This window comes from Camelus dromedarius, chromosome 3 (assembly GCF_036321535.1).
Source record: "Camelus dromedarius isolate mCamDro1 chromosome 3, mCamDro1.pat, whole genome shotgun sequence".
NCBI lineage: Eukaryota > Metazoa > Chordata > Mammalia > Artiodactyla > Camelidae > Camelus > Camelus dromedarius.
In genome coordinates, this window is record NC_087438.1 from 30,316,060 (window position 1) to 30,328,720 (window position 12,661).

The window sequence follows — 12,661 nt, forward strand, 5'->3', positions numbered from 1 at the left end:
CCTACCTGCTGCAATTTGCATCCAGGACAACATTTTCAATTCTCTGAATAATTTCTTCCATATCAGTCTTTCCTTTTTCCTTCCAGGCATCCTCTAAAACAGAGCCTGTCAACTAAAAAAAGCAATTATCAGTGAAATAAAGCATTCAATAAAGTATAGAAACTCTAAAAAGATATTAGTAGCAGTTCAAGTATTCTTAGAACAAGAGGAATTTAGCAAGTAAAATATTCCCAATTATTCTCTACCATCTAATATTTAGGGATTGCTATACTTCATTTTTCTCAACTGGGAGAAACTAAAAGGAGTTGAACCATAGCAGAACTTTAATTATAGGTTTTATGTGCCAGTGACTATATCGTATATTTGCTGTATGACTAAGATGGGCTACAAAATTTTAATCAACATATCACTTTTTGAAATATGAAACATGCAATAAGTAATAGAAGCTTTGAATTAAAAAAAACAAACTTCAAATTTTATGAAAAAAAGATGAGTTAAGGATATAAATACAGGTAATTCACAGAAACTGAAAAAATGGCTAATCAACATGAAAAAAGGCTTAAATTCACTAGTAATCAGGAAACTGTAAATTAAAATAAGCTTTTTGTTTCTACTCATCACCTATGACAAAATAAAACCGAGGGTTGATTATATCCATCACTGATAAAGACATGGGGAGAGAGGTGTGTACTCATTCACTGTTGGTTTGGCATTTGGAAGGGAAATTTGGCATTACTTATCAAAATTAAGGTATACATGCTCACTGAGCCACCAAAATCTATGTTTAGGAATTTAAGTCACAAAAACAACTACATATATAAAGACATGATGAAAGATTACTGACAAGTGCTATTAGTGGCTAAGCTGAAAATAACTCAATAGTTCAATGACAGAATCGAAAAAACATGTGCATACATAAATGGAATACTGGGAAGTTATGGAAGAGGGAAGCAAATCTATATCCCATGTAAAGATCCAAGATCTTCATTAGGTGATAAAAAAGCAAGCCGCAACAGAGTTAAGATCTTACTTATGGGGGCACATATACTGACGGGAAAGGAAAGGGAATTTACAGATGGGGTGAAGGACTTCCACTTTACACTTCTAAATTTTGCTTCTTATATTAAACAGTAAGTTACATTGCTTTTCCAATATTTAAATTCAAGAGTGAAGTTAAATGTCAATATTTAACTTTAGTAACTTAAGCTTGAATTCTTTTGTGTACTATACAACTTTCCTTCCTTTAAGTTATACACTAAAAGGGATGAAAGTTACATTTTAATAAAAAAATTAAAACCTACCTTCAATAATTTTACTGCACAAATTAAGTTGTCATCCATAGGATTACAAAAGAGGGCATTTAGCAATTCCCGAAGACCAACCTGAAGAATGTCTGCTCTTGTAACCTGTCCATTTGTTCCTTTGATCTTTTGGGACAAAAGAAATGAAAAGCAATGCCAAAATATATACAGATACATAAATGGTCTAACAAAGTGTTGACAAAATAAGTGCTTTAAGTTAAAAAATATAAAACATATGGTCAGGATAATTTAAGCCTCTTTTAATGTTACTGTTTCATAAAGCATTCTCTAGCCTATTAAGCTTAACAGCTTTTTTTGGGGAAACAAAGAACATTTACTCTGCTTTTTGTACTACTTAAAATCTAACTTGTATCAGAATGGTATACATATCTAGATCTCTGGCTTGAAAAATTATAGGTTCAGGAGCCATGTCTTATCTTCATACTCCCCAACCGCCCTTCACACAGCGTCATTACTTTTACACAGGATATTCAACAGCATTCTTAAAGTGGCTCTTCATTTAAGGTACATTGTAGATTGGTGCCCTTATTTGGCTTATATAAAAATTTTAACTGAAGATTAAGGCATGAGATTTTTTTTTTTTAAATTAAGGCTATCTGTGGCAAATTAGGTACAAGATAGGCCACAGACCTTTTAGATGCATTGACTGAGATGCACATTTGATGGTGGGTTTATGTGGCTTTTCAGTGGTTTTTACAATACTAAGTCTTCAAATCAGGGTTTACAAAGGTATACTCATATCTAGGACTAACTAGTCAAAAAAAAATCAAGCAAATCCATTACAAAGTAACATTCAGCACTTTTGTTGCCTACCAACAAGCATATATTCAAGTATACAACCAATTTAGCTGTAGACTTTGTACAAATACATTTTACGTGGAAGACTTAACATATAAAATAAGACCACAACTACTGTGGGTGAATTAGGTGAAAAACCCCAGAAACTCTAGTCTTTCCCCTCTTCACTCAAGCTTGTATTCTGTAGGGCAAGTTGCTTTTGAGCCACTACCTGAAAGTCAACGTACTGAACATACTAATATTTATGATGCAAGAATTCAAAACATTATTATCTGTATTCCAAAAGCTTAACTCACATGTAAGCCATGTCTTTCCAAATGTAGACAAAGACTTAAAAATGCTTAGTAACTATTTCCCAACACCCTGCCCATGAATAGGAAAACAAAATGGTACAAACGTTCCATTAGAGGACAGGTACTACCACAAGTAGGTACTGAGATATTATTTTCTTTCTCTTCCATTTCACATTTACTGTTGTAAATGGGTAATGCAAACACAAATCCCTTATTGAGATCCAATTTATATTCTCAGGCTTTGTCAATGCTAAACAAAAGAAAAATTCTTCCTCACCTCCAGGTTAAGATAAAGTTCTCCCAGAAAGAGTACAAATGCATGGAATCGTTTTCGAGTCACTTCATCTCCTTTTGCAGCTTGATCTTTAACTTCGTATTCAGTCCGACATCTAACAAAAACATACTTTTTATAATCTCACATTGCTTTGCTTTTTAAACAGTCAAACAAGATGACCACTTGTCAGTTTGGCTGTCCACAGGCAATACAGAGGCAAGCACAATGCCTGGTTTTCTATAATAAAAACCCCCTGATTTTCTATAATAAAAATTGTTTCTGTCTATTGTAGAGACCAGACTATGCAATAATAGTTGAAAATAATTAGATCAAGTTTGTAATAAAGCAACATAGGCTTCATGAGGTTCATTGTATATTGGCAATAAAAAAACAAAAAATAAAAACCCATCTCACCTTATTGTCTTACAGCCTTTTTGTTAAGAAAGCACTCACTGATTACAACAATTTAACACCAAAATGGTGGAAGATTCAACTCCCAGTTGGCCTTGAGGATTAAGTTTGCGGGAGGTTTTGACTTCTAGTAGACCTTGAGCTTTATTATATGCTCATTGTAACAGCATAATAACAGGTCCGTAGGCGCCATACATACAGCAAAAGGCCAAAGAATGAGCGGTAGCCCAATTCCTGGGAATCCCAGCCCCTTCTCCAGGGTAGCTGGAATGGTCCCATCTGTAGGTGTGTGAAGCTACTGAGCCCATAAACACTGGCAACATCATGCCTAGCCGCCCTTTTTCGCTCCCTCTTCTTCGGAGATGGCCCGCATTGTCTATGGAGTGTGTACCTACTTTTGCTTTAAACTGAGCACCCAATTCCCACACTTCTTTCCTTGCCTTACACTCTATGCAGTGTTGTATTTCTAAATAAAACTACCTTTACTCAAAAAAAAAAAACAAAGCACTGATTTTACTCAAACTGTCTCTGTAAATTAAAATTCTCACTCTTGCTGAAATATGAACTTTGAAACAGATCTTTAGAAGATATATAGATGGCCTCCAACTTAAGCTGAAAATAAATTCTTATTAAGCCCATGATCCTTATAATTTCTATTATACAAACCAGAAGAGAAATGCGGGGCAAGTCCCCAACTGAATTCAAAGGCAATTAATTTGGTCTCTATTTCCAACAGAGACAAAAAGGAGTCAACTAATTTTCCCTTGCTTGATTTCCCCAACTCCGTCCATTTGCATTAGAGCTTATGAACTCAGTTCCTACAAGGTGTCTAAAATAATCACAGTAAGACCGTCATTGTCTCTTACCAGTAAACTATGGTGTCAGCTACTGTTACTAAAATGGATTTTTAGAATGGACTTTAAACGATCATTATTTTGGCGTTAAGGATTTTCTTATTTTTATCAGTAAGGTGGTGAGAACATTCTAGGAAAGGCATGTGTTTTATAAGACTGATTTTGATAGTTCTCCTTTTAAAGACCTAGAGAGCAGCTTAGAAAGACTTAATGGCTTTCATATCTGCCAGACCAGTTTAGGTTGTTTGGGAAAAAAAAATTTTTTAAAGAAACAAAGTCACTTCTTATCCAAGAATTTACCTTGGGTCAGTTTATGTTTCAGCCCTAAACCCAGCAGTTTATTATGCCCGCGTGGCTGAGTCCAATGCTTACAAGCTATATTAAATGGGTATCTGTTTGAGTCAGATATGGAAAGATATTTGTTACCTTCTCATACATATTAAACCCTCATCAGAAAAAAGTTGGGACATCTATACGTAGAACACTCTGGTTACTAACGGCAAGGATCAGTTAACTCCAATGCAGTTATTCAAGTAGCTTGTTGGGTGCTTTCCTTTCTCTGTCCTTCCTTTTATGACTTTGCAGGTAAGAGCTTCGATGAAATGACTTTTGTTTTATAAGTGCCATGACTATTAAATTACATATTAACATATGTTAATATGTACAAAAGCAAATCTCTAACCTCGTACATGGTTATCCAGGTGACAGAAAAGACCCTAAAACTTAAAGCTAAAGATTTTTAACTATAAAAGCAATACATGGTTATTTCAAAAAGTTAAAACAGAAAAATACAAAGAACAAAGTCACTGCAACTGAGATAATGGCTGTGAAGATAACTTGTCTTTTTCAAAGTATGGATGCATTTTTAAGTTAACAGAAGTTAGATGATTAAGTTAGATGATTAGCATTTCTCCAGGCAAGATCTTTGACAGCATCATAGTAGAGAAGCACACACCAGGTCAAGAGTCAGAAGAGTAGTTCTCAACTATGACTACACAGTAGAATCCCTGTGGAGCTTTAAAAAACCATGCCCAGGCTCTACTTCCGTCTAATTGTATCAGAATTTCCAAGAGCAGGGACTTAGCCCCATTTAAAGTCTCTAGGTAACCCTAAAGCAGAGCCAGGGGTGAGCAACATAAGGGAAGATAAGCAAGCCTTTCTGCCATCCTGCCTCCTAGAAGTGCCCACTCCCACATCTCTCCAGAAGCTGTAATTTGTATTTCTTCAATTGTAAGTAAGGTTAGATATCTTTTTATAACTTTGTCATTTATATTTTTCCAAACTGCACCTATTCAGAGCCATTCCAAGTATTTCTATTAAAATACTGGTCTTTTTCTTACTCATTCCTAAGAGGCTCCTCTTTTCATATTAAATAAGTGAGCTCATTGCCAGTGTTATCAACTTCCCTATTTTTACTTTACAAATAAATTTATGACCCCTCAATATTATAATCTGTATGTAATTAAGTTTAATCTCTTATTTTAGGGCCTGTGAGTATGTTTTGCTTAAAAGGGATTTACCAATCTAAGATTATTGTTTAATCGTTAATTTTCCCCTAGTATTTACTGTTTGTCAATTTTCCCCCTAGTATTTACTGTTTCACTTTAAGTCTTTCATATATTTGAAATGTATTTTGGTATAAAGAGTGAGACAGAAATCCATCTTTGTTTTGTTTTTTTTGCCTCCGAACCACTAGCCAGTTCTGTCAGCCGCACAATATGCCTTTTACATATGTATCTGAAGTATAATCTTCACCAGAAATTTAAATTTTTCAAGTGTTTCTGGAGTGTACCTTTGGAATCTTTATTCTGTTTCAGCACAGTTTAACCACACAATGGAATACTTTGCAACCAAAAGTATCTTTAAAGAATAGGCAAACTACAATACTCAAAGACAACCCTGTTTTGAATAAAACGGCTCAAATTATAAGAAAATTCATTTCCCTACATTAATTTAATGTCATCCCCCAAATATCAGTATCAACAAGATTTATGTGATTTCACATGCTGACTCTAAAGTTCAGAGGAAAAAATTCAAGAACAGCAAAGAAGACTCCACACACAAAAAATGGGGAAGTAACTAGACTAGCTATTAAAAAATTAGAGCTCTTTAATAGCATGGTAATGAGACAGGAAGAGAACAAGTAACAAACGGAATATAATGGAAGTCCAAAATCAAAACCCAAACGTAAGGATGTAGTGTGGCAGTTCTAATTATTAAGGAAAGGATCATTCAGGAGAGCAGTATGGGAAACACTGGTTAAACATGCAGCAATAAGTGAAATTTGACCCTTATTCAAGCCGAAAGTACAAAAGCACTAAGAAATACGTGATCATTTTTCAGACCTTGGAAAAGGAAATGGGCTTATTCTAAGTACAAAATGAAAGGCAGAGACCATTATAGAAAAAGACTGATGTATATATGACTATAAACTTTCAATACTATACAAATAAGAATAGTCTGCCCTATTCTACCCTGCAACTTTTTATAAAGAACAGTCTTTAGAAAAGAGGAATTATCAAATTCTAGTATGTTTAGAAGTAGTTTTCCTTTAATTTCATATATTCACACTGACCTTTGAAGTAGCAATTGGCGGAAGTTGCCACTCTGTGGGCTAATTGTCAGATGATGGGACAGGTAATTACAGAGGCGAGCTCCCATGTAAGAGAAATTTGGGATAGATGTGGCCTTTCAAAAAGAAAGAAATGTTTGTATGACACAAATGCATCAAGTTATTAATGCAAACACCTAACAGCAACATTCTAAAGAGGAAAAACATTTCTGCCCCCAAAATTGTACAGAAAAATGTACAAGTCACTGATAATTGTTAGGCATAAGGAAATTAACTCTCCCTCCCAACCTTACCAAGAACCAGAATAAGTACAAAGAAAAACACTAAGGCCAGCTCCCCCCACCAGTTACCCGAGGTTAGCAGAAAGCAAAGGGAACATCTCCCTTTACATCAACCCATTTTGCACAAAATGTGTATATGTACCCAGTTGCATAGTATCAATTATGAATTAAAATATTTGCCAAACTATTGATCTGTGGTATTCTCAGCAACAGGATAGCACCAACTTTGGCATCTAGCGGTCCACACCAAGACTCCCAGGCCTGTTTTGTGACCTTGGACATCACTAAACCTCCCTAAGCTTCAGTTTCTTGATTCCTAAAAAGGTGATTACGGTACCTAGTAGGAAAAATTAACACTTAAAGAACACTCCAAACACATTTGGGGTAAGGAAGAAATCAATACAAATAAGCTATTTTTAATAATAAGACAGTGAGGAAACACTGAGTATCAGACTGTGATACAGCCAAAGAAGTACTCAGGAAGTTTAACTTTCATTGCAGTTTTTAAAGAATAGTAGAGAACACACATTAAGGAACTTGACCAACATCACAAAGGTAGTAGTTAACCAGAGTCTAGACCTAACAAATGGCCTGATGCCCCTCCAACCCTATGTTGCGTCTAGTTACCAGTGTGTAACCTTAGACAAGTCATTTAACCTCTGTTAGGCTACGTTTAAAATGGGGATATGAGTGATACCTTGCAACCACTGAGGATCAAAGGAGTTAACTGCAGGTCAAGTGTTCAGCACTGTCGGGCTTTGAGTAAGTACTTTATAATCATAACTTTCTATTTCTAATTATTTCCTTGCTCACACAGGACCCTGTACATTTCTCATCAAGGAAGACTGGTTTCTCCTGACATCATATGTGTGTATCTGGTACCACAAAAGACTTGAAAGTCAAAATGTATACTTTAACCATTATTACCATGGCCTGTTTCCCTTTACTTTTAAATGATCACAATTTAAAGAAGTTCAACAAGGCTGGTTTTTAAAGTTTCCCACTTCCCTGCTACACCTCAATTTTACTTTCATAGACAACTACTTTCAGTTCTTTCAGCTAAAGATTTTAACCTCTGTATCTCTATGCTCTGTGATTTTTGAGTTTAGACATTATTTCTTACTAGTTTCTCACCAAGGAGCATGGGCATTTGGTTTTCATCCTACGTAACCCTACTCCATTCCATTATTTCCCCATCCTTCTGCCTACCACTATGGTTACACTATGATTTTATTAGTTTTGTGTTTCCGTTTATAGCGGTACCATGTATGACACTGATTCCTCTTGCACAACTTTTGTTTTCCCTATACTTAATTTTTTCTATACTTCTCACTAGTTTGTAAATTTCTTCTTGGGACCTTCAAATGCACGGAGTGTGCTCATCTTACCAGGGAAGCCTTTCCTGGAGCCTTCTGCCCTATTACAGTGAAGCCTGGCCCCTCTAGGACTGCCATGTGCATGGCTATTGCCTTGGGATCTCTGTTTACCATCATCTAGGTGATTCACTTAGTCTCTCCTATAAAATTTCCCATTTCCTAGTTCCCACGTTTTTACCCTTGGCTTTAATCTTCTTTTTGGTGGAGTACCTCCTTCAGTAACTTCAAGAACGATTATGATAAAGCTTCAAACTGGCTACTCAGTGCAAAAAGATCTAGATGGTCTAATTGTGTTTTTAGATTTTCAAGCAATCTTTTTAGCCTCGCTCCATCCTTATCCTAGAGACTTTTTGGATATTCTGTATCATAAATCAGGACAATTCTCAGCTTTCCCCACTGGCTTAGAATTCAACTTTTTAGATCTATCAAGTCAGTTACCACTCACCCACCTGCTTTCTAGTCTTCAAAATGGGTATGTCTATCTCCTTTCCCTGTACAAGTCCTATGGGCTTCTGGCTCTTTAAAATCCTGATACTGTCATCAGTGGTATTTGGTAAAGAATCAAAGTTGAATATGTTTAATCTGCATTTTTTTTGAACAGGTCTTTTGTTAGTTGCTATGAGTTCCCTTAATGCAACTCAAAAACATTGATAAATCTGTATCACTGACCACAAAATGTTAAAATTTAAAAATAATACTAAGTACATATTTGAAGCATTGGCTTTGAGACAATCACAGAAATTGTAGTTTGTTCAGTTACAGCCTTTCTAACCAACTCTGATTAAGAGTATAATAAGAACTATAAATAATATTATAGTTCTGATATAAGAACTATAATCAGGCAGCCTACTGAAGAGCTGAAATTAGGCCAAAACCAGAAAAGCAGTAACAAATAAGTCTAATTCTTCCATTTTCTTAACTTATATTCCTTTTCAATCCATATAGAGTCCGAAAGTAGGAATCAGGACAAACAAGCAGTTCTATCTTCCTAAAATCTCAGGCATTTTCAGAAATTTAAGAGTTGGCCAGGTAATACTGAGGTCCAGTAACAATCCAAAACAAACCAGGAAGTGGCCAAATGAAACGCTAGGTAGCATATAAAAAAAATTCAACCTGCTATCATAAATCACCCTTTCATATATTCTAAATTTGAGCTGCTCTTTCAGCAATGACTTAAAGAACACTAAAGGTTATGTTTCTGTTTAATCCAACTGTTTTTGGCCAGTCTCACTCACTGACCTTAAAATTGTCTTCAAAAATCCAGTATTGTCTATTTTCCCCCACTTAAAACAGCATTAATGTGTCAATGACCAGTATGCTAGAATTAAAACTGAACTTTCTGTGAGCAACCTAGACTGACATTAGATTTAACCAAATAAGATGTAAATCCTTGAAATTTTTAAATAAAGACAAGGAGAAATGTTAAGACTAAAGTCAGGGTGTTTGGTGGTCCTTTTTTTTTTTTTAAAGAATCATTTATGAGGCAAAAAAGTTCTTCAGTGATTTTTTTCTCCCTTACTCTAATAATAATGCTATATAATTCAACATCTAGGGGAAAACTGGTCTTTTTCATGTATTGTTACATTTAGATCCTGCAAAATGGGGGGGGCATGTTGGAAAAGAGATACGATACTCATGTAGCTTTCCTCACAAATGCCATAGCTCCTTCCAATTGCCTGTATAGAGCCTTTGCTACACAGGAGGATTTGCAGTCCGGTTCTAGCCCTGGATCCCTAACAACAGGAATTTTATACAGGAGACTTAAAAGCTCCCATGAACCACAAAGAATCAAGGAGTGTGGAGGCTGGTGAACATGAACCTAGCCTCCCTCCCCACAGGGAGCAGCCACATCCTTGGGCATCACAGAATCTATCCAGCGATCACCCTACACCATCAACCAACCTACCTGTTGATAGATGAGTTCCACAAGTTCTTGCAAAGCATCATCTGTTGTAACCCAGCCATTCAGGGTCTCTGCAAACTGTTCAATTTCAGTTTCAAAACTGCCAGGCTGCTCTGTAAGGTGATTCAAAAAATCCTGAACATATTCTGACAGAGTAGGATAATCTTCACAACCATCCTCATAGGACTCCTATATAGGAAAACGTTAAAAAAAAAAATAATAATTCATGCAACTGTCTAAAATAAACATAAGGCAACTTTAAGTTGTGATGTCTCTAGCTCAAATGAAATTTCGAAGAATCCTTCACCTGCTAAAACCCACTGAGCTACCCTTCTTCCTTGCCCAATGGCCAAATGTCATAACAGAAGGGTTCCATCCAGCCAGCTAGGGAATTATCTTCTCACCCCTGGCAGATTTACTGAATGGCTGAGGAATAAAGTTTAAAATCAATGTTTCACTACAATTCCAATATCACAATTAAGAAAGATTTATGGATACAGTAAGATCTAGGATTTGTTTCAAAATGGGAGGGGGAGCAGTCAGAGATAGAAATAAGAATGGCCACCTATAGCTAACTACTGAGGCCATGGGGATTCATCGTACCATTCTCTGTATTCTTATAGCTATGTGACAATCTCTATATTGAAAAAAAGGTAAGGTCTGTCACCTGTCTATTAATCCCCAAGGACAGGGAAATATAGTTAACTGACTATAAAATAAAATAAAATAGTGTACAGTGGAGGGAGACTTTCTGGCTCCTATGTCCAAGTTTCTAGCCAATCTTGATAACAGCACTGCTTTCAACTAATGTCTCTCTCACCTTTAGTGGTTCCCAACCTTTTAATTAATGGCAAGAGGCTGAGCTGGGTGACTACTGCAAAAGGTTTAACAGTATCAATGTTTATACTGACAATGCCTGGAATACCACCCAAAGCATTTTACTTAACCATTATGATCCACTAATAACTATATTGTTTGATGAAACTTACCCCTTTCCAAAAGAAGTCAAATAAGAAACCACATGAAAGAATTATGACTACAGTATGGAAGCATTTTATGAAGAGGTTTGGAAGCATTTTATGAAGAGGTTAAGTTCTAAACTTAGTGACCACATAAAGAAAAAAAAAATCATCACACTTAGTCAAAATTCCCCTTAGGAAAGCTCCATGTTGGGGATGGACATAAAATCTTAGTAGAAAAACTAACATAGCTAATTATTCCTCCATTGTTGATGCTGACCAACTATTTCTTCAGCTGACTGCCATTTAGAGGCCATGTTGCTTAATTTTTATGTATCTCTAGACACTAAAGTGATATTTAACATGGCACTTGTATGTACTATGAAAGACACTCAGGAAATAAGACCAGCTGCAGGAAGAGCAGACTAATGTGCCCATATCATGCTTATATAGTGTTCATACTCTTATATTTAAATATTTGTCTGATCACACATTTGAATCCGAAGTACTCTATTGTAAGATAAAGGCATTAAATTGATGAAATACAAATTCATGAATTATAAACATTACAGCTGTGTGATTGAGGATTAAATGAGTAAATGAGTTAAGTGAGTTACATCAGTAAATGCCCCTGGACTGGTAAGTAGCACATAGTAAGGCACTAAGTGTTCAACAATTTTTAAATTTTTAGAAAAGACTGAAACATATTCCAAATGCAAGAGTCATGTTCTCATACCTAAAGGGGCTAAAGCATAAAACGTATCCAAAAAGCAGAGGGATCACTACACTTAGGATGATACTCTATTGTAAGCTACCAGCCACCAGCTGCATGGATAGCCTGTTACTCATTCAAAATTGCTGGAGTGTTGAGTGCCTACTGAATACCAAAGAATGTTCTAGGTGCTGGGAGTACAGTCATATCATAAATAAAGGAGACAAGTCCTCCTCTCATGGAGCTTATATTTTATGATGGAAGGCACCCTTCAGACATTGAGATATAATGAAAATGGTCAGGGAAGGATTCTGAATTAACATCTAAACTGAGAAAGAGCAGAAAAAAAAATCAGTCATAAAATATGAGGAAAGATATTCTATGCAGTGGGCACAAGAAGCATATAAGTCCCGGGGAGATACATACTTGACTGACACCTTTAAGAAAGGCCAGAACAGAAACTGAGGATGGGGCATTTGCTACTGGGATCAATGAGACAAACGAGGAGATGGTATGGGGTTTTGGGAACCACACTAAGGAGACTGGTTTAAGAGGCAGTGCAAAAACCACAGCAGGGGTGGTGGCTAGGGTGGGTTTGAGCAAGGAAAGACCATGTACCAACTCAAGTAATTTGCACATGGTCATATAGCTAGTCTTAAAAAATTGAGCACAGAATAAAGCCCGTGCTTTTAACCTCTATATTCCAAACAACCAACAAAGTCTTAAAACCCAACTTTGACATATAAAACAAGGATACATGTTGCCAAAAACCCAACCAACAGTTCATCAACACGGAACTGGTTAAATATGTTACCTTATATCCGTATTATGGAATATAATACAACCACTTAAGAAAAACTATATATTTACATGTATTAATACAGAAATTCTCTCAATACAGTGAAT

General features: G+C 35.9%; 1 protein-coding gene across 3 annotated transcripts in view; it reads right to left on the reverse strand.

The window, feature by feature from the left end:
- Nucleotides 1-12,661, reverse strand: part of PAIP1 (poly(A) binding protein interacting protein 1) — a 29,119-nt gene that overhangs the window by 10,128 nt on the left and 6,330 nt on the right. For all 3 annotated transcript variants that reach the window (XM_031444712.2, XM_031444704.2, XM_031444709.2), the window contains exons 3-7: nucleotides 10,088-10,273; nucleotides 6,528-6,640; nucleotides 2,691-2,802; nucleotides 1,302-1,427; nucleotides 6-112 (exon numbers count right to left, since the gene is read on the reverse strand). In XM_031444712.2, coding sequence (XP_031300572.1) covers nucleotides 6-112; nucleotides 1,302-1,427; nucleotides 2,691-2,802; nucleotides 6,528-6,640; nucleotides 10,088-10,273 — 644 coding nt within the window. The remainder of the gene's footprint in view (nucleotides 1-5; nucleotides 113-1,301; nucleotides 1,428-2,690; nucleotides 2,803-6,527; nucleotides 6,641-10,087; nucleotides 10,274-12,661) is intronic.